At 42.7% G+C, this 22,502-nt stretch overlaps 1 protein-coding gene across 1 annotated transcript; it reads right to left on the reverse strand.

Annotated features, from left to right (window-relative positions):
- Positions 1-978: 978 nt before the first annotated feature.
- Positions 979-22,317, reverse strand: dlat (dihydrolipoamide S-acetyltransferase (E2 component of pyruvate dehydrogenase complex)). The gene is made up of 14 exons (XM_078426986.1): positions 21,982-22,317; positions 18,478-18,579; positions 16,454-16,578; positions 14,384-14,522; positions 13,805-13,931; positions 12,146-12,321; positions 11,233-11,377; positions 10,451-10,518; positions 8,191-8,271; positions 7,983-8,090; positions 7,011-7,129; positions 4,581-4,743; positions 4,123-4,259; positions 979-3,347 (listed from the first exon to the last, which is right to left on the reverse strand). Exons 1-14 carry the CDS (start codon positions 22,210-22,212, stop codon positions 3,218-3,220), a joined length of 1,851 nt encoding a protein of 616 aa, XP_078283112.1. The 5' UTR covers positions 22,213-22,317; the 3' UTR covers positions 979-3,217.
- Between the last annotated feature and the right edge of the window lie 185 nt (positions 22,318-22,502).

Consider the following 22,502-nt stretch of genomic DNA (forward strand, 5'->3'; position numbering starts at 1 on the left):
TATCATTGCACAGAAATTTTCGGATTAAGCCCCTCTTTAAAAGGATTGCAGCGATTGAAGACAATTTGCCATCAGTTCTCATTGACAATTAGGAGGTGGCATTCAATGTGGACTTCTTCAGTCAGCACCAGGCATCCCAGGTTTCTGAAGTGCCATCAAGACAGCCGGGAAAGAAGCTGCAATGTATTCCACAGACATTTCCCTGAAGCCTTGTGCAGTGTTTGATGGCATCAGATAATGCTTATGTTGTAAGGTGCAGGCCGTATGAATCTTAAAAGGGACAGTTTAACTGGGAGCAAATGTAGTCAGCCAAACCTAGATGGCAGCAGCACATATTTACATAGCACATTTACTGCAAACATGGTCCCTGACAGGAGCGCACTCACATAGACATCTGTAGGTACAAAGGGTCACAAAAGGCAATTGAACTGGCAAGCAGTAGGTAGAACCAGGTGGGGGGGTTGATTGGCAGATGGAGTCAGGGGGGAGGGAAGGGTAAAGATGGCGACAAAGGCTGGGAGGTGATGGGTGGAGGTAACAAAGGGCTGCAGATGATGGAACCTAGTTGGAAGGTGAAGCTCAGAACTGATTAAGGGAAGTGGGATGGGGAGGAAGGATGGAAGAGTGGGGGGGTGGGGGACCCAGTGATCCTGAGAGAATGGAGTAGCTGAAATGGACATGATATTTTTCTATAAGAAGATAACTGCAGATGCTGGTACAAATCGAAGGTATTTATTCACAAAATGCTGGAGTAACTCAGCAGGTCAGGCAGCATCTCGGGAGAGAAGGAATGGGTGACGTTTCGGGTCGAGACCCTTCTTCAGACTGAAGAAGGGTCTCGACCCGAAACATCACCCATTCCTTCTCTCCCGAGATGCTGCCTGACCTGAGTTACACCAGCATTTTGTGAATAAATACCTTTGATATTTTTCTATCGCCTTTGCATGAAATAAACATGTACAACATTTTAAATAGCTATTATTTTATTTGATTCCTGGTTTTAAAATAGTTTCCTACAAGTTGCCACGACAAACAGCTACCACTGAAAGGAAGGCGTGATGCCACAGTACATATTTAGTGCAACACATTTCAATTTGCTTACAGATTTTAACACCCATTTCTGTAAATTGTTCCCTCTCCCGCACGATAAAAGCAAGGTTGCCAGGGACTAGTTTTTAAAAATGGGTTTAATGCTGAATTTCATATTAATAGCAAAAATGGTTCTTTTTTTTAAACAATGTTGTGATTGTACATTTTTACAGTATTAGAGAACAGTGCTGTAAAGTCTGCATCAACAGCACTGCAGTAGCTAGAGACTCGTTCAGAATCAGCATTAACACCAGCTCCAGTCACACACTGGGGGCAGCAGTTTCACAGCTAAGTACAAATATAAATAACTGAAATGTGCCGCAGAAAGAAAGATTCTTGCACCGTTTTATACACAATCACAAAACAACAACTCAGAAAATAGCCTCTGTCAGGCAAGCTCAGTTATATAAATTATGAAAACTATAGTTCATAATTAAGCATTATTACACACCCAGGTAGATATTTAAATAGACAGGCAGGCCAAGGACATCAAGTCTGATTTGAGAATCGAGCCAATTTGGTTTAATTACTGAACCCATGATGCTGCTCGTAAACCATTCCTTTCTGCAGCACACTGATCCAGAATGACAATGTGAACAGATGAATGCAAAGCAGACTTCACACATGTACTCTGCAAATACACTTCCAAAAAGTAGTAGTAATTTGAAGATATGGCATTTTATTGACATACAAACATGTGAAATATTGTACAGAATTCTACATTAACTTGGTTTCCTTGCGCTGTTTTTATTTACCTATCCTCTCTCCCCCCCACTTCCCACTTGTTAACTTTCTCTTAAATAATAAGGCAACAATTATTGGAGTGATGAGATAAATATGAGATATTGTAGATGGTTGACAGAACAAAAATAAGAAAGCACTGACTGAGAAGATATATTTGAAAAGATAGGGTTCATATTCTACTGACTTTTTATATTTGTCTCTACACGTGTCAATGTCTATCCCATTAGAAACAAAATCATTTTGACCCATACGAGAGGAAACCAGAACCATAACTCATCACAATAAAAACCATCTCGCCTTTCTCCCAATTCACTGACCCGTTCAGACTTCTAGTGCACACAAAACACGTAGAACTGGAATAAAGCGGATGTTGCTTCTGGTAACCCTACTTTAAAGACTGAAAGATAATCAGCACACTTGAATCATTGAACTCTGTTGCCTAAAACGCCAGACTTTAGCTATGCTTAACTAGTCCTCAGCAGCATTACAAACAGCAGAGTCCACAGGTTTGTATAACACGATCTGGGTAATAACCAACTACACAATCGAACCAAGATAAATTTTTCTGAAGTTGTCTGTTCCTAATTTGTATTGTTTCATATTGCTTCAACTGCTGCCAACAGATTAACTTTCTGATCCAAGTGTTATGTTTACAATTTAGGTCAGGAAATGAAAGCACAGATGTAGAATTTCATTACATCCTGGGTTATTTTAAATATCTTGCCCCTGATGCACAAGAAACACGAGTGTACAAATAAAAAGTACCAATGTATGACACCAAAATGAACATCTTCCATATCACACCTCCTTATAATAGACTTGGTAAAATACTTCCAATCCTATGGAAACACTGGACTGAAAGTGGGCAGTTAATCTAGTATTTTAGCATCTTTTTCTCAATTCAATTGTGGACAAATGGATAGAGATATTCAGAACCTACTGATGATTAATCCAGGTTGTGGGCTGCCAATTCCACATTATATGGGAATGAGCTGTGGAACACCAACATTTACGGAGAAAATCCTCAACGATTCCAATCAGTCTAAAACAGAAAAGAATGTTTCAGGTCTAAATAGTTTTGTTTGTTCCCATTGCAACATCTGAGCAAGGACACCAGATGGAATACTTGGCCTTGTCGGTATTGAATGTTAAAGTAACAGTTCAACAAGTGCACTCATGGTTTCTGAAATACTACTGGAATCGGACAATGGCATCAGTTTTTCCCTCTACATTTACTTTGGATTCTAGTTTAACTGCTCACCTTTTAACCAATGCATAAATTCTTACATTTTGTAACAAGTAAGGATTTCATGTAGGTTCTGGAATTTACAAATAAAAACTGCCTTATGAAGACTGCTGACACTCAAACCTTGGCGTTTCCGGTCTATATCAGCATGGTCGTTGGCCTTTCAAGGAATTTCTTGAATTCAGCCAGCCACTGGGCACCAACTGCTCCATCCACAACACGATGGTCACAGCTCAGTGTCACTGCCATCATGTTGGCAACGTCAAACCTGCAGAACAACAACATAGTTGAAACCTTCATGTTTCCCTCAATACATCGCATTACCCCGATAAAGAACTTGACTCATCTGAACAACGCAAAGAAGATGAAGATCCAAATGTAGGAAGGAACTGCAGATGCTGGTTTACACCAAAGATAGACACAAAATGCTGGAGCAACTCAGCAGGTCAGACAGCATGTCTGGGGAAAAGGAATAAATAGGTGATGTTTCGGGTCGAGACCCTTCTTCAGACTGAGCGTCAAAAGACTCAATCTGAAGAGGTTGTCTCGGCCCAAAACATTGCCTATTTTTCTCCAGACATGTTGCCTAACCCGCTGAGTTACTCCAACATTTTGTGTCGAACAGAGCAAAAGAAGTAATTAATGAATGAACTTTATTATCAAAATATAAACTAATGAATCTTAGATAAAAACAGAAAACACTGGAAATATTCAATGGATCAAACAGCAAAATGTGGACATAGAAACAGAGTTTCACGTTGATGACTTTTTGCCAGGACTCGAATGAAAGCATTTCCACCACTTTGTGATTTTATCTAAGATTTCCAGCATCTGCAGATTTTTTTTGGTTTTCTATTTATTCCTGCATGACAAATATTACTTGTTTTCAGAAGTGCAGTCAACGTCTACATGAGAAGTCCGACAACTAGCCAAAATATTACGGTGCAGGCAAGTTTTAAACAATCATCCATTCAGACATGACCGCTGACAACCTTTGATATCGTGTTTAATTTGCTCCAAATGCACAGAGGTTGCTTACTTACCCTCTCTCGTTTTCTGCAGGAAGCAGTCTTTGTTCAGATCCACCAACAGCCAGAATACACGCCTGAGGTGGGTTGATAATGGCCGAAAAGTTCTTTATACCGAACATCCCCAGGTTCGATATTGTAAAAGTGCCGCCCTGACATTAAGGAGAAAAACTGGGTTAATACCATGTGTGGACTCTTACTGAGATGAGTGACTTCTCCAACATTATCATCAGAAGTGAATATTTATAGAAAGGGTTACATACACATATTGTAACACCCTTGCAATAAAGCCCAATTGATTAATGCTTGCTGTTTCGCTTGTTAATATACTTGTTCTCAAATGCCAACCCAAGCTGTCCATCTCTGAACAATTTTGCCAAAGCCTGCCCCTATGAGTATACAATTTTTGCATCGCAACACTGGATACCAAAGGTGGGATCCTTGCAGAGTTACTCTTTGAAGATTGTGCCTACCTGAAACTCCTGAGGCTGGAGCTTTCCTCCGCGAGCTTTCTCTGCCAGGGATTTGACATCTTTGCAGATGGCAATTAGTCCTTTGATATGTGCATTGAAGACAATGGGCGTAATCAGGCCAGCAGTGGTGCTCACAGCCACACAGACGTCCACAACATGGTTTCTAAAATGGACATAAACAAGCAGTCTCAGCTTGTTCCAGCTAACCTGTAGTCACGAAACGTTTCTGTCCCATTAACTCTAGCGCAAGTAATGGGGAAACAGTCGCTCATCCGTTAATGGCAATGTTAATCAATCATCACATAGGACAAGTGACCACCTTCTGCTGACTCACACACATCTGAGACAAAGTACTGTGGCTTCCCTTGGCCTGGCAGGATCAATGCTCACACCCGTGACTGGAGGAACAGTAACTATACCGTGGATGGCTAATTGTTTTCATGTGTGGTCTCTTCTTTGACTGGATAGCACACAAGCAAAAGCCTCTCACTGTATCTCAGTATACGTGACAATAATAAAGTACACTAAGCTAGTTTGTAAACAAGGATTTGGTGCAAGTAAATAGGACGAGCTCAGTATGTCATTTGGTCAGCATGGACAAGGTGAGACAAAAGGCCTGCTTCCATTCAGTATAGCTCTCAGACCAGTTTTTAATAGGCACTGCGCTATTTCATGTTATCTTGGTCTGAGTAAAGTTGACAGATTCCCAGGGTGGCTGTTTCTCAGTTTAAGCCTGTGGGAAGTGTTATCATATCATATCATATATATACAGCCGGAAACAGGCCTTTTCGGCCCTCCAAGTCCGTGCCGCCCAGTGATCCCCGTACATTAACACTATCCTACACCCACTAGGGACAATTTTTACATTTACCCAGCCAATTAACCTACATACCTGTACGTCTTTGGAGTGTGGGAGGAAACCGAAGATCTCGGAGAAAACCCACGTAGGTCACGGGGAGAACGTACAAACTCCTTACAGTGCAGCACCCGTAGTCAGGATCGAACCTGAGTCTCCGGCGCTGCATTCGCTGTAAAGCAGCAACTCTACCGCTGCGCTACCGTGCCGTACCGTACCGTACCGTTCTGCCTGTACCCAGCCTTTCGGGAGCTGGGTACACACTGAATTCCATTCCATTGTCCGGTGCTAGGCAGGGTCAGATGTGGTGTCTTCCACAGCTCATTGTCCTTCTCTGAGCATTTATTCATCTTTTTACTGTCATTGCATTAAACCACTTGGGTTTCTACAAAGAACATGCCATTGTCATACAGCGCAGACACAGGCCATTTGGCCCAACTCGTCCATGCCAACTACATTTTACAGCTGAAATTGTCCCATTTGTCTGCATTTGGCCCATTTCCCACTGAATCGTTCCTATCCATGTACCTGCCCAAATATTCGTATTCACCCAGCAACCGAATGGCTGGGTAAAGGCTGAGTAAACTTTGTAATTGTACCCTCCTCTACTGCCTCATTTCATGCATGCACCACGCTATGAGAAGAAATTGCCCTACAGGTCACTTGAATATTTTCCCTTTCACCTTAAACCTATTCCACTTGTTCGGAAAACTATGGGGAAAAAAAGTCTATGAATGCTCACGTTATTTATCCCTCATGATTTTATACACTGCAATAGGATCACATGTCTGCTTCCTGCGCTCCAGAGAGAAATGTTCTGCCAATCCAAATTCTTATAACTGAAGCCCTTCAGTCCTTGCAACACTCTGGTGAATCTCTTCTGCATCCCACCCAGATGAACAACATCCTTCCTGGAGCAGAGCGGCCAGACCTGCACAGAATGCAGTGTCACCAAAGGGTACCGAATGTTCCAGGACAATTTGCCTTGTTCACTTTGAACCAGCCGAATAAAGCTTCAACATTTCCCAAACACACCAGGTTAATTATTTACATACACGTAGCATAAACCAAGGCCTGTTCCTGTGAATAAGAATCACAGTCAGAACTATTCTGACAGATTTAATGTAAAACAGCACAGGAACAGGCCCTTCAGCCCACAATATTTGTGCCGAACATGATGAACAAACTAATCTCCTCTATCTGCCCACGATTCATATCCCTCCATTCCCTTCATATCCACGTGTCAATCTAAAATATTGCTAATGCTCCAATCTCTCACTTGATGTACTCATTCATTGCCTTTCCCCATTTGAAGGCTACAAACACCAAGACAAACAGAGAAGATACAAACCGCAGCAGTTTTAATGCGTAAGTACCACCCCAAAATAAAACATTTGCTTTTCAAATTTTTCCCTGTTGTGAAAATTATATCAGGGGAAGGTAGCGTGAATCCCTGGTATTATTTCAAATGGTTACCAAGTTCTTTCGCACACTGATAACATTTGCTTTTAGATGTAGTCAACTTTCTTTTATTAAATGCAATATTAAGCAATCCTGGACATCTGGCTACTCACTGCCTGATAATGGTGTCCTGCCAGGAGGAATTTGCCTCTGGAACCTTCAAACACGCCAGAGCTGAGGCCTTTATGAGAAAGTCATTCACCGACAGTTTAATGTTTTCAGATTTAAGTTCCTAGAAATAAAGGGAAACGATTATAAATAACTTTCCAGGGTTAATCACAAAACAATAATTTGTCTTAAACCTGCATGAAATTCTCAATTGTGCTGAGCAATGACAAGCTAACATTGGTACTGGGTACAGATAACATCTACTTCATACTGCTTAAGCTAAACACATTGTGTAGGAAGGAACTGCAGATGCTGGTTTAAACCGAAGGTAGATACAAAATGCTGGAGTAACTCAGCAGGACAGGCAGCATCTCTGGAGAGAAGGAATGGGTGACGTTTCAGGTCAAGACCCTTCTCGACCCGAAACATCACCCATTCCTTCTCTCCGGAGATGCTGCCAGTCCCACTGAGTTACTGTATGCTAAACACATTGTTTGCTGATTACAGATAAGTGGATCACCTGATAAAACTCACATCACACCTGTTTGCAAGTTGAGAAATATGCCACACATCATAAGTTATAGGAGCAGAATTTGGCTGTAAGGCCCATTAAGTCTACTCCACCATTCCATCATGGCTGATCTATCTTTCCCTCTCAACCCTTGACACCCTTATGAAATCACTAATCAAATCACTTGGCAGGCTGGCACATTGTACAGAAGCAACAGTAACAATGTCTGAAACACCAGCGAGCCTGGCAGTGGAAGTGCACCAGCACCCAAACACCACACTCATGAATTTGGCCACAATGTCCAGGAAGGTGCCAGAAATTTGTAACAACCCTTACATCAATTTTTCTTGTGTACAAATATATTGCACAGATGAATAAGCAATCGCAGACAAACACTGTCTAAATTATTTGCACAGAATTGTTGTACAGCATGTTCCTTGGTTTGCATATGCAGTTCCAGTCATACCTCGTTCAGTTGCTTCCTAAGTTTCATAATGCAGTCCATGTTGATGTCTATCGACAGATAATAATGAGGGATGCTCTGCTTGGACAGCATGAGACGCTGAGCTATAACCTGAAGCAAAACACAAGCAAGGGAATTACAGAGAGAAAAATAAAGGTGAGAAATGCTACTCCTCACCACCACATGACCAATTTTGTTGCTAATTCTTTACCTTCCGTATGTTGGTGATGGGGACATCGGTGAACATCCCAGTGGGAATCGCTGCTAAACTGGGAGCAGCAGCAGATGGAGTCTACAAAAATTACAAGCAAAACACTTAAATACTTTATACCAACTGGTAGTCACAATAACACAGCAGCTAAACTCCACTCTAAAATTCCTGTTTGTATATGTCTAAAATATACACTGCAAGAAACAGGAAGCACCCTGTGCTGCTCATTCCTGCTCTGCCTCCCAATTATATCAATGCAATCCCGCTCCTCAATGTTGCATCCATCCACTATCCCCATATCCTTCCAATCACTTCAAACCTTCAATCTATTGATCTCCATTGTGACACTCACTGACGTAGCATTACATCCCTGTGGGTGGAGAATTAAAAGGTTCATGGCGTTACTTTGGATTAGAGATACAACGCAGAAACCAGCATTTCTGCACAACGAGTGATCCCCGCATATTAACACTATCCTAACACACCAGGGACAGTTTACATTTATACCAAGCCAATTAATCTGCAAACCTGTACGTCTTTGGAGTGTGGGAGGATACTGAAGATTTTGGAGAAAACCCACGCAGGTCACGGGGAGAACGTACAAACTCCGTACAGACGGCACCCGTAGTCGGGAACGAACCCGGGTGTCTGGCGCTGTAAGGCAGCAACTCTATCGCTGCGCCACCGTGCCGCCATAATCAAAGATTGGCTTATCATGATTACATACACCAAGATACAGCAAAACACTTTGTTTTGTGGCTTTTCAGGTAAGTCACATAATGCAAGAGGCCATCAGTAGCGCAAAAAGGAAAACAGAGTGCAGAATATAGTATTACAGCTACAGAGAAAGTGCAGATAAAACACAGGCAAGTGCTGCAATGGGTAGTATAAGAAAATAACATCAGATGCTGGTACAAATCGAAGGTATTTATTCACAAAATGCTGGAGTAACTCAGCAGGTCAGGCAGCATCTCGGGAGAGAAGGAATGGGTGACGTTTCGGGTCGCTGAAACGTCGACCCGAAACGTCACCCATTCCTTCTCTCCCGAGATGCTGCCTGACCTGCTGAGTTACTCCAGCATTTTGTGAATAAATACCTGCAATGGGTAGATTGGGCACTCGTCCCAAATTTACGAGAGTCTCATCACAGCAGGAAAGAAACTGTCTTTCAATCTGGTGTATGTGCCTACAAGTTGTTGCATCTTCTGCCCAATGGGAGAGGGGAGAAGAAAGAGTGACTGTGCTGAGCCACAGTACTGCCCACTACTTCCTTATTGATCTCTGAGCCACCTGTTTAATTCTCTAATTTTATTGACTGGCTGCCACATTTTACGCACTTCAAGTCGTAATCCGGAGATTTACATATCTTCAACAGAATCTGTGTACAGCACAGGAACAGGCACTTCAACCCACCACATCCAAGATCTTTCCCCCTCAACCCAATTCTCCTGCCTTCTCCCCATAACCCCTGACGAATCAAGAATCTGTCAATCTGTGCCTTTAAAATATCCATTGATGGCCTCCAGAGCCTTCTGTGGCAATGAATTCCAGATTCACCAACCTGACTAAAGAAATTCATCAACCTAGTTCCCCTACAGCCATAACATACACACAGCAATTTATGGCTTTAAATATTGATATCCTGAAAATCTCAACCAATCTAAAAATCTGAGTCTCGAGGTAGGTTATAAAATTCTTTCCCCGTCCCATAACTTTGCTCCCTGCAATCCCTTGCCATTTCTATGAGTGACTGTTGACGAGGTGCCTGATTCCTTTATTCACCCCTAAAACACTCAAGGGGAAATGCATTAGTGAGTGATGGAACCCATTAATATGTTCTTCAATTCTTAACAGAGCCGTCTAAAAGTTTGATTAGTTAAGTAAATCGTTATTCTGGTAAACATTAAACTCCCATTGGACATTCATCAAAAATTGACAGGTCTAAAAGCCAATTCATTTTTCATTCATACATGAATCTCCTGAAAGCCTTGTAACTGTTTTGTTTGTAAAAAACATAAAATCTAGTATTTTGGCCGGCGTGCACTAGTTGAACCGAAAGGCCTATTTCCATGCTCTAGGATTCTATGATTTCAAATTGTTGAGATTCAAAGCATTCAAAGTATGTAGGGAAACCATTGCAAGGCGGATAATCAACAAACCGCCATATAACTTGTGAGTAGTAATGTATTTTTTAGTTTTAAAAACCACAGATCTGGAAATCAGCACACTTGCTTCTAATTTGGAGTAATTTTTAACTCACCGGCACTGCTGCTGAAGGCACAAAGGAATCGACATCTTTTTTCCTGATCTGGCCTTCTGGTCCAGTGCCTACATAAAGAAAACAGATCCACATTAGATTGACCCAACTGATGTCTGCAACAACTTTCATTGCATTCCCTTTCCCAAGGAGGTGTGAACTTTATTGATCCTTAATTTTAACTCCGTCTCAACTTGCTCAACTGTACTTTTTAAATATAAGATTTTTAAATATAAGGAAGTTTATATAATGCATAACCTCCCAAACATCATGCATTTGAATTTATTGCTTTGAAGAACAGTTAGTTAGGAAAACAAATTGAGAGGATATTTTTCATTCAGGCAGACCCCACCAAACAATATATAAAATTAATTTATTTTTGGCAGTGTAAGCCGAAAAATTACTGGACAAAGGCAGTGATCACAATACTCCTGCCAGAAGCAACACTGCACCTTCCACCTCAATGGAGTAACATGACCTTTTCTTAACATTGGAAGTGTAAGGTTGAAGCTTCAACAATATAACAATTCAACAATTTCATTGGTGTACACTTAAACTAGATTAAAGACTGTGGTCCAAAGCCACAAACTACCGATCAGCAGGTAGGAATACTATAAACTGGGCTTCCTTACCAACATATGGCTTTGGCAGAGACTCATACTGTTTTACATTTAAGTAAACATTAACCTCGGTGCTGTGAGCATTAACCATTTTACATTTCAGTAAACATTAATCTCAGTGCGGTAAGCTAAAATCTGTTCCATTCCACTTTTAGTGCAACCTACCTTTCACTTGTTGGAGATCAATGCCCTTTTCCGCTGCCAGTTTCTTTGCCAGAGGACTGGCAAACACCCGACCTTTGGGATCTCTGGGTACGGGCGGGGTAAACATGGGTGGTGCTGCCACGGGTTGCTGTGTGGCATGGGTAGGCTATAACACATCAAGAGACAGGGAACACACTTAAATCTAATTGCTTTATAAAAACAATTCACTGTACAACACGGATGACTGCACATGAGGGAACAATATTCTACAATGTCAACCAAAGCTTTTTCACATACTTTATAAACACACCAGTAAATGCGTCAGTCACAACCAAGTTGCTGAGGACTTGGTCGGAGCACAAAATCTTTCCATCTTCCAGAGATTTAAAAATAAATGTAATTACAGTTAATATGCAGCACTGAATGTTAAATGGATGAGGCATGTTAATTTGAGTTAGTATTTCAACAACATTAGGCACTTAATCCCAACATGAAACTTTTACTGGAAGTGCTCAAGTTAGGGCAGAGACGGGCCAAACCATTAAACAAAGTTCAATCCCTGGAATTATTCCATCTGCAATTGGGATATTGGAAAAACATTTTTTGCCTTGGACTGCATAAGGAGAAGTGAACCAAAATTCAGCGCAATGAGAATGGAGGTCAGGCGAGAGAACCAAAAAGTACCCAAACCAAGTGCATGGGTTTAAGGTTCAGAGGAGGTTCCAAGGAAGATTCTTCTCCCTGAGTGAGTGGCTGAAATTTGGGACCATCAATTCGAGTAGGCGGTCAAGGCAGGTAGGCTGACAAATGTCAGTACCTAGACAAGCACTAGTATCCCCAGGGAATGGAGGTCCACAGACCAATTGCTGATAAACAGAGTGGTCTGCACAGACGCGTTTCTGAGATGCACGATTGTACGAGAATGCACTCTTACTGGAGGTGGAGCTTGCTGCTTGATATCAGCGACTCCGGTTTCCACGTAGTCGGCAAAGGCCGGGATGTCCGACTCCTTCTCCACGATGATGCACAGTGTAGTCCCGAGGGGAATGTCCCTGCTGCCCTCAGCCACCAGAATCTTGGCCAAGTAACCTTCTTCCATTATTTCAAAACCTAAGGACACAGCGTGATAGACATGAATAATAAATCTGCATATTAGATATCAATAGTGCATTACAAAAACAACAACCCCTGGGAACATAATCTATCATATTTATATGAACCTAACAAACTAAGCTAAATTTATGAAAATTTGGGAATATTTTTCTGAGGTTAATCTTTATTCATTGGTGGATCATGGCCAATTTGACAATTTAGCACAATGCTTTTGAATTGAATGATTGCTTAGAGTTAAGAGGCAACCAGCATCTTGCTGCATTGGTTTGGGCACACACAGAGGCCAGACGAGCTTCAGATGATAAGATCACATTCCATGAGGGCCATGAGTGAACATGCCAAATTTTGGTCCAGTCTGGCCAATTCATGATCAACTGCGACATTGCTTTTTTAATTTTATTTTTAATGTAATTAACTGAATTTAAATTCCCCAGATGCCAAAGTGGAATTTGAACTCGTTTCTGAATCGTTGGTTGAGTAACATAGTTGCAACCCTGCAGTACACACTTTACAAATATCAACAGAAAGCTATCTTAAGGTTACAACAGGTCCTGATAAACTGGAAAGGTGAGCCAAGGAACGACAGATTGAATGTAACTTGAACAAGTTCACAGTGTTGCATTTTGGTAGGTTAAACACGAGCAGGACTTGCACAGTAAATGGCTGGAATAATGTCGAATAGAGAGACCTGTGGAGACAAGTATGTAATTCCCTGAAAGTGGTGACAATTAGACTGGGGTGGTGATGAAGCCATTTGTCACACCCGCTTTCCTCAGCCAGGGCAATTAATGCAGGAGTTGGGACATCATGCTGCAATTGTACAAGACTTTGGCGAGACCACATTTGGAGTCTCCTGTGCACTTTTGGTTACCCAGCTAGAAAGGATGTTACCATGACTGGAGGGCGAGATCTTACCCATGTAAGAAGAGGTTAGATAGGCTGGGAAGCGAGTATAGGAGGCCGAGGAGCAACCTTACAGAGGTGAATGGTCAGGACCTTTTTCCCAGGACGGGGAGCCTAAAAGTAGATTTAAAGTGAAAGAAGAAAGATTTAAAGCAGCTGCGAGGTGCAACAATATCACAGAGGGTGATTAGGATATGGAGCAAACTGGAGAGGTGGCTATGATTACAATGTTTAAAGAACATTTGAAAAGGTACATGAATAGAAAAGGTTTAGAGGAATCTGGGCCAAACACTGACAAATGGCACTAACGTGGTTAGACATGATGGTTGGCATGGATGAGTTGGGTCGTACGGCTAGTTGATGTATAGCTCCAGGACTCTAAATCAAGCCTGCACTAAACGGTGTCAACATGGACACCTGCAGCCACATTGCAAATGCATATTATGATGGTACCCGGATCACCATTTTTGCACTTGCTGCAAACAAGCTAGCATGAAGGTAACTTAGAAAATGGAGAAGTGATGTTTTCTGATTTACAGTGCTGTTTGCAGTAGAGCCCTCTGATGTCAATACACACCTATCGTAGCTTTGTCCGTTTCAATCTCTGCTATGAGGTCACCTTCACGCAACTTCTCCCCAACTTTTTTCTCCCATCTCTGAACGGTACCCACTGTCATGGTTGGCGAAAGAGCAGGCAGGGCAATCTGAGGATGGACAACACAATCCGGCATCATTATCCACTCTAAATTAAAATGTAGTCGTATCAAAACAGTGCGATGTTTCAAATGTTATTTTCCTTACGAAGCTGTTTTGAAAACAGCTGAAGTTTAAATTTGCAACATCTGCAATAACACTTAATAGCATCTGACCACAAATTAGTATATTGACATGGAGATGAACAGACGGTGTCCTTCTCTGAACATTACTCTGCTTTCGATTGTCAGTGTGCAGTCCACTGATGGGGGATGACAGACTAAACCAAAGTTCTGTGTACCTGTCACCTTTCCCCAATTTACTGCCAATTTGACCACCAATTGCAGCCTTTAAAAGGCAATTTTAATCTTGTTCTGAACCTACACCTGTCACAGTAACAGAAAGATTAATAGCCAATTAATTCAGAGTTTGATAGTCGACTCACAGTCCATGTTGTGCTCACCTTCATGTGCGAGGGGTATGAACTGCCGGGAGCTTTTGGTGGAGCCGAGGGCGGAGTCGGAGCTGTGGGCGATGGCGTCTGTGGGGCAGAAGCCACTTGCTCTGGAGTGTAATCCTTAAACGCTTCAATATCCTCAATACTAGTCAGTGCAAACCAGAGAAGAATCAAAAAAGAATTGTAGAAGATGGAAATCTGAAATAATACAGAAAATGCTGGGGGAAACCACAGAAAGTTAGGAAGCAGCTGTGGGAGAGACCAATTAACATTTCAGGTCCGGGATTCTGTATTAGAACGTAAAACCCTTCATCTGATAAGGAATTCCTGATCTTAAACATTAACTGTTTCTCTATCTATAGATGCTGCTCGGCCTGAGTTTTGTCAGCACTTTCTGCTTTTATTTCAAATGATAGAAAAGTTCCAAATTCAACTTAAGCATGGACAGTGTAGAGTCTCAACTAAGATCAACATGGATACAAAAAAGCAGGTTAAAAAAAGTGTTCAATCAAGAAACACATGCAATCAAATCCATTCTAACTAGGCACGCTATGGGCTTGGACATTAATTCCATCTTCTCCCACCAATCATTGGTTAATTTCTTAAAAGGCAAAACAGCCAACAATGAATTCAGGAAAAACGAAAACATTTAAGTCCAACCCCTGCCAATTAGCCAAGCTGCAAACAACCGAGGCAAGTGGGAGTTATTCCAAGACACAAAGATTATAATGTTCACAAAGAATTATAAACATAAAGTCCAACTGCTATGGCCATGGAGGAGACAGTATGTTGCTATCAATAGACAATAGGTGCAGGAGTAGGCCATTCAATGTGATCATGGCTGATCATTCTCAATCAGTACCCCGTTCCTGCTTTCTCCCCATACCCCCTGACTCCGCTATCCTTAAGAGCTCTATCTAGCTCTCTCTTGAATGTATTCAGAGAATTGGCCTCCACTGCCCTCTGAGGCAGAGAATTCCACAGATTCACAACTCTGACTAAAAAAGTTTTTCCTCATCTCTGTTCTAAATGGCCTACCCCTTATTCTTAAACTGTGGCCCCTGGTTCTGGACTCCCCCAACATTGGGAACATGTTTCCTGCCTCTAACGTGTCCAACCCCTTAATAATCTTATACGTTTCGATAAGATCCCCTCTCATCCTTCTAAGTTCCAGTGTATCGAAACCAACCCTCATATTTTCTGACATTAGTACCATTTATTGAGGGAGAGACTCGAGATTATTTATGTGTTTCCAAAGGAAGAAAACAAGGCTAATATAAATGAACAGCATGTTGTAGTGTTGCAGTACAGGGAAGCACATACCCTACAGAAGCCATTACAAGTCCACATCTCTAAACATTGGTTGTTGTGCCTTCCTCACTACCAAGTTTACAGCAGGCACAATTTTAGGAGGAATAACATCCTCCAGTTTCCTCTTGCAAATTTCCCAGTACCTGAATCTAAAAATAAGTATTAAGGCATTAAGCTTTACTGCACTGTAACAGTCCCGTACAAAATTCACTGACACTATTGGCCTTAGTCTTTGCACTCTTGTTAAAATTCTTCTTCAGCTCCTCCATCATCAATATAATCCACCTCCATCCTGTTGGATATAAACTCTTAAAATATATTATCACTAGTTTCTGGTAGCAGACAACTGGAGTCCAAAAGTGAACGTCAGATTCTGATCATATTTATCCCCAATTCTAATTTGAACAACATGTCATCGCTGTGACAATATTCCTAAACTACATTCCACTTAAGGCAGTTTTAAAAAAAATGTGAATACTTGATTTTTGTCTTGGAACTTTTAAGCAGATATGTTATATCAATGGTTGGAAATGTGGGCAGAGAAATGTAAGATGGAGTTCAATCAGGCAAGTGTCTGGTGTTGTACTTAGGGAGGTCAAATGTAAAAAGAATGTTTATGGTAAATGGTAGGACCCTGAGCATTGATGATCAACACTAAATAAAATTTACATGGCAGGAAACAAGGCACACACAAGTAACATGAGAAGGAACCAGGAAACCGATTATAGACACAGGCAGGTGAAATGTGAAATAAGTAATACTCACTTTTGAACTGTGATGCAAATGATGGTACCAAGCGGCACATCTCGTGCTCCTGCTGGCAGGAGGATCTTTGCCATATAACATTCTTCCAGGCTCTCAAAACCCACTGTAGCCTTATCTGTTTCCACCTTTTGAAAACACATAGCTGCTTGAATATAGTGGAGTCAAGAGTCAAATCAACTGTGTTTGAATGGCACATGTACTGACAACAGAACAGTGAAATTATCACTTGTCGCGGCAAACAGGGCCATAAACACTACCACACACAATATAATACTCAAAAATACAATGAATTAATAATAGCACAAGGAATAGTGGACTAAAAACAAAGCCTGTAGAGCTACCAAAGACACAATCCATAGAAGGAACTCAAAAACTCCCCCGCACAAGAAGCTATTTGGACGTGTTGCGATTTTTGCTATATTCAAACATCTTGCGCTTCCAACTGTTATAAAACTGATCAATGTATCTGTTCTGCCTTTAAACAATCTGATTTGGGACATAATGTGATAAAGCTGCTTTTACCCCATATACCCGTGGAAAGCAAAAATCTAAATGTCAATTGTCTGGAAAGAGGTTTGAAACCACCACTCTATGGGCGGAGGCATTTTCAAGCACCATTCCCAAAACGTCTGGGTCTAATTTTGAGATTGTGGTCCCAAAATCTAACTTCCCTTAGCTTCACAATTTCAACTAAATCCCTCCAACCTCCTGAATTCTAGAGAATATGTTTGCAAACAACCTTGGAGCACTGTTCTCAGAATTACAGCCTACTCAGGTTTGTCTGTTTTCCTGTAGGTGTGGAGATATTGAAATTATTTTAAATGCACAAAGCAAACATTTTAGTACACAGGCCAAAATGTGAGATACCAAGTAAAAACAGAAATAAAATAAGCAAGGCTGCAGAACTGTTATCTGTTTGCTTCAACTTTATAACTTTTATATCCCTACACATTTCTCGTCTGAACAGAGATGGCAGATGATCTGTTGACAGCCACCACAATGGTGAATTTTACACCGCTCTTCTTCAGCTGTTGCCAAATCAGCATCATTGTACCCAGACAAATTTTTTTTTTCAATAACAGCCTGGCCAATTTTAAAGTTTATAATGTGGGAGTGAAAAAGTACATCGTCAAGTAAGTTGCCATTTGCACAGTGGAATGGAAATCTTACTTGCAGCTGTATCGCACACTCAGACATTCAAAAACATAAATTATATTCTGCAAAACAGAATTATACATAAATTATGTATGTAGTACGAAGACTGTGCAAAATAGGAAGACATTAGTGCAAAACACTTTCAGAGTAAGTCCATGGTAGTGTTGTAGTTCGTCCTTCGGGTTCGAAGATGACCATGACTTCACTTTCAGTTGGTGACTGTGGGTCCGGATGTGACTGGTGAGGCCAATCCGGGCCCGGAAGGCACGCCCACACGTAGGACACAAGTGGATGGGTGCTGCAGTGGAAGTGGAGGTAGCCCGGGCCTTGCGCGCGGTGCGTTTCCTCTGGGCCTCAGCAGCGCGTCTGTTCTCTGCTGCACGGGCTCCTGTGGCGAGCTTGCTATGGCAGGTTGGACGGTCCAGAGCAAGAGACTCCCAAGTGCTGAGGTTGATGTCCAAGTCTTTGAGGGACACTTTGAGGCAGTCCTTAAACCGTTTCTTCTGTCCTCCTACTGAGCACTTGCCCTGACACAGTTCTCCATAGAGAAGCTGTTTTGGGCCGTAAGAGGTGGACCGCAGTGTTTAGTATAGAAGTAAAATAAAGATCACTAGAGGACTCCAGAATCCACTGTAAGAACAGACCAAGAAAAAAACAAATGCTAGAAATCTGAAATAAAATGGTCAAAATGCTCAAGAGGTCAGGTAGCAGCCAAAGAGGGAAAAGCAGATGACAAATAATGTCAATTAAGCTTCATCAGGACGCTGCAAACACAGTTACTCAAAACCGGTTCAGTACACTCAACCCAGAGCATCAAACTCAGTGCTTTCCACAGCTTATCGTAAAAGCAAGGTTCTAAATTCACTTACTTCAGCTATTAAGTCTCCTTCGTTTATTTTATCTCCTTCCTTCTTCTCCCATCGGGCTATGGTTCCCATCTGCATTGTAGGGGACAGGGCAGGCAATGGCATCTGAAGTAAAACAGCAAGTGTCACCTTGTTGTAACTGGTCAGGTACAACTCGATAGTGAAGGGCAACTTCTTTCTAGCAAAGTCTTCATTCATTCATTGTTACTGCAAAAGGATTTCAACCAATAATTTTACAGGTAGCGCAGCTATAACACGTGTTTCCATTCACAAATCAGATAGGAAAGAAACCTGCAGATGCTGATTTAAATCGAATTTAGACACAAAATACTGGAGTAACTCAGCGGGTCAGGCAGCATCTCTGGAGAGAAGGAATGAGTGACGTTTCGGGTCAAGACCCTTCATCAGTCTGAAGAAGGGTCTCGACCTGAAGCGTCACTCATTCCTTCTCTCCAGAGATGCTGCCTGACCCACTGAGTTAATCCAGCGTTTTGTGTCTACCACAAATCAGATAGTGTGGGTTTACTGATTTTCACACAATTTTGATGGGGAACTAGAGAATTAATTAGAAGTTACTTTAGAAATCGACAAGCAGGAAAAAAGTGGTGCTGATAAAAAAAGTCCAGGAAAAAATAACTGTCTCCATGTAACGTCCCTGCAGTAATCAGACACCACCATCTCATCAGGTCTGTTAGCTACACTTCAGGTGCCCTTAGCTACACTTCAGGTGCCCGTGGATGTTAGCAAGCAATCACTCTATTGATTCTTGTGCAATGATGTAACATTGTTTATATTTTTAGTTTGTAGCAACAAAAATAAAATTTTAGTTGACACGAATAATGACAGGTTAATATTAACCCAGATGTGTTGTGCCCAATTGAGTAACGGCATCACAGGACTAAGACATTGCGGTGTCAGGTTTCAACCATACCGGGTAATATCACCACAGAACTTGAAAAGGGAAAATTTAAAACAAAACAACTTAGTGTAACAGCTGATTAAAGTGATCTGTAAATGCCACGTGACTGTATTTACCGTCCCAAGCTCCGTTCTCCGTGACCTCTATCACAGACCACAAGAACATCAATGTCACACATGCTCCAAAGCTTGCCAAACCCACAAATGATAATTAGGAAGGAACATTTGTAAAAGAAATGCCTGACTCGACAATTAACAACAACCATCACTAACCCATATATTATCATTGTCCTTGAGGGGAGGGGGGAGATTGCCCAACACTAGATCAGCACCTGATGAGAAGAGGGTCAGAGGCTGGATGATCTTCGGTGAGTCATTGAAGTGTTGACTCTACAAAGTCTTTTCACTGTCCACAAACACAAAGAGCATGCGGGAAAACTCCACGCTTGCTTATAGGAAGGTGATTTTGACAAAGCTAAAAAATATGATTGAGATAGAAGAATGATGTGCCCATATTCAAAAGGACAGAAAGGATAAACTATGAAACTGGTGAGTCATATACAGTAGATGGGGGGAAACTATTGGAAGATATTCCAAGGGCCAGGATTTAGGTTCAGTTGGAAAGGCAGATTCAAAGGTGCTTTGAATTGAATAAATTTTATTAGCCAAGTATGTATACGTACAAGGAATTTGCCTTGGTGCTTTGTTCGCAAGTAACAACACGAAAACTTTGGCAAACTGGATCCTAAATTGGCTTGGTGGTAAGAGTTTGAGGGTAGTGGTCGATGGATCACTGCTGCGACCATTGTTCTTTGTCATATATTACAAATGAGTTGGATGATAATATAGCTGTGGCGCAATGGTAGAGTTGCGGCCTCACAGCGCCAGTGACCCGCGTTCGATCCTGACTATGGGTACGGATCTGTCTGTACGGATTTTGTACGTTCTCCCCGTGACCATGTGGGTTTTCCCAGGGTGCTCTGGTTTCCTCCCACACTCCAAAGACGTACAAACTTGTAGGTTAATTGGTTTTTATAAATATTGTAAATTGTCCCTAGTGTGTACGATAGTGTTAGTTACGGGGATCGCTGGCCAGCACAGACTCAGACATAGATAGATCGGTTGGAAAAATGGGCAGAGAAATGGCAAATGGAATTTAATTCAGACAAGTATGAGGATGTAGAAAACTAACAGGACAGAAAAAAATAACAGGGACCTCATGCATGATGAAGTGTAGAGTGACCTTGGGGTGCAAATTCATATGTCCCTGAATATGGAACCAGAGGTGGACAGGATAGAAAAGAAAAGGCTTCCATATCATATCATATCATATCATATATATACAGCCGGAAACAGGCCTTTTCGGCCCTCCAAGTCCGTGCCGCCCAGCGATCCCCGTACATTAACCCTATCCTACACATTAACCCTATCCTACACCCACTGAGGCTGAGGCACTGAGTAAAGAGCTGAAATGTCACATTGCAACTGTATAAAATATTGGTTAGATCACACCACAGGAAAGATGTGGTAGCATTAGAAAGAGTGCAAAGGAGACTCCCCAGGATTTTATAAGAAAATAACTGCAGATGCTGGTACAAATCGATTTATTCACAAAATGCTGGAGTAACTCAGCAGGTCAGGCAGCATCTCGGGAGAGAAGGATTTAATAGAGGGTTGTAGTTATAAAGGGAGATTAGATTGGATGGGTTTATGCTCACTGGGACATTGGAGGCCGAGGAGTGACAATAGATAACTTTATAACATTAGGAGGCATAGATAGGTTAGAGTTTTCTGATAGTGGGTAACTGTAGAACTAGAGAACATAGGTTTCAAGTGACAGAAGAAATCTGAAGGAAATTACGAGGGGCAGAATGGACTCACAGAGGCAACATTTAAAAGGCATTTGGACAGGTACTTGCATTGAAAAGGAACAGAGTTACAGACCCATTGTTGACACAAGGGATTATGTAGCTGGACATCAGGGTTGGGTTGAGTTAAGCCAAAGAGCCTGTTTCTGTGCTGTACATCAACATCAAGGCTATCGTCAGTTGGTACCAAAAGATCAGTTTTATAGATGGCAATTCCCCTCAGTGCAATAAATCATACAATTGCCATAATAAATGAATTAAACTAACATAACTATAACTTAGAACATTTTACTAGCAAACATGTGCCCACACATGTGCAAGAATGAACTGCAGATGTAGTCAATACAAAACCAGAGAATGTTACAAACACTCACTGAGTCGGCCAGGCAACTTGTACTGAGACAGACAGGACTAACTCGCTCAGCCAGGCTCACGATGGGCATTTAATCTCATACCGCCACACACTGCAAGGGCAAGGTCCCGGCCCGTAACACGGACCCGGCTCCATCTCCATAGATGGAGGTGGGGGTCCATCTCCACAGGTGGGGCTCGCCAGCAGCTGTTACTGCCTTCCCCGGGGGGGAGGGGGGGGAGGCAGCTTGCCCGGTGACATTGGCGACGACCCTGGGCCTGAAGACCAGAGAGACCAGCCTGACCCCCCAGGACCCCCCCCCCACCCCAGCTGTGCAGAGCGCGTTCCCGAGGCGCGGCCCCGACTCACCAGCTGATGCGGGGGCACGCTGTAGTAACGCGGGGCCGCGCTCAGGCCCAGGGCGGGAGCGGGCAGCGCTCGGCCCCGCGCCCGCAGCCACGCGCGCGAGGGCCCCGCAGAGATGCTGCCTCCAGCCGCCGATGCCAGCCGGTAGCATCGCTGGGCCTGTGAGTGTGGGTGTCCGTGGGCCCCGGGCCGGAGGCGGGCGCACGACCGCAGTCGGGCGGCTTGGCGGAGCATGACGGCGCCGCGTCTCCTCACTGACCTCCGTGCGGGCGGGCCCGGCCGGACGTGACGTAGACCGTAGCCCCGCAAGCCGGCCCCGCCCCCACCCCCCCACTGATCTCCGAGCGGACCCGGTCGGACGTGACGTAGACCGTAGCCCCGCAAGCCGGCCCCGCCCCCCCCCCCCCCCCCCCCCACTGATCTCCGAGCGGACCCGGTCGGACGTGACGTAGGCCGTAGACCACAGCCCCGCCCCGCACTGTCATGGCGTCGTGTCCAGAAAGGAACTGCAGATGCTGGCTTAC

This window comes from Rhinoraja longicauda, chromosome 32 (genome assembly GCF_053455715.1).
Source record: "Rhinoraja longicauda isolate Sanriku21f chromosome 32, sRhiLon1.1, whole genome shotgun sequence".
Taxonomy (NCBI): domain Eukaryota; kingdom Metazoa; phylum Chordata; class Chondrichthyes; order Rajiformes; family Arhynchobatidae; genus Rhinoraja; species Rhinoraja longicauda.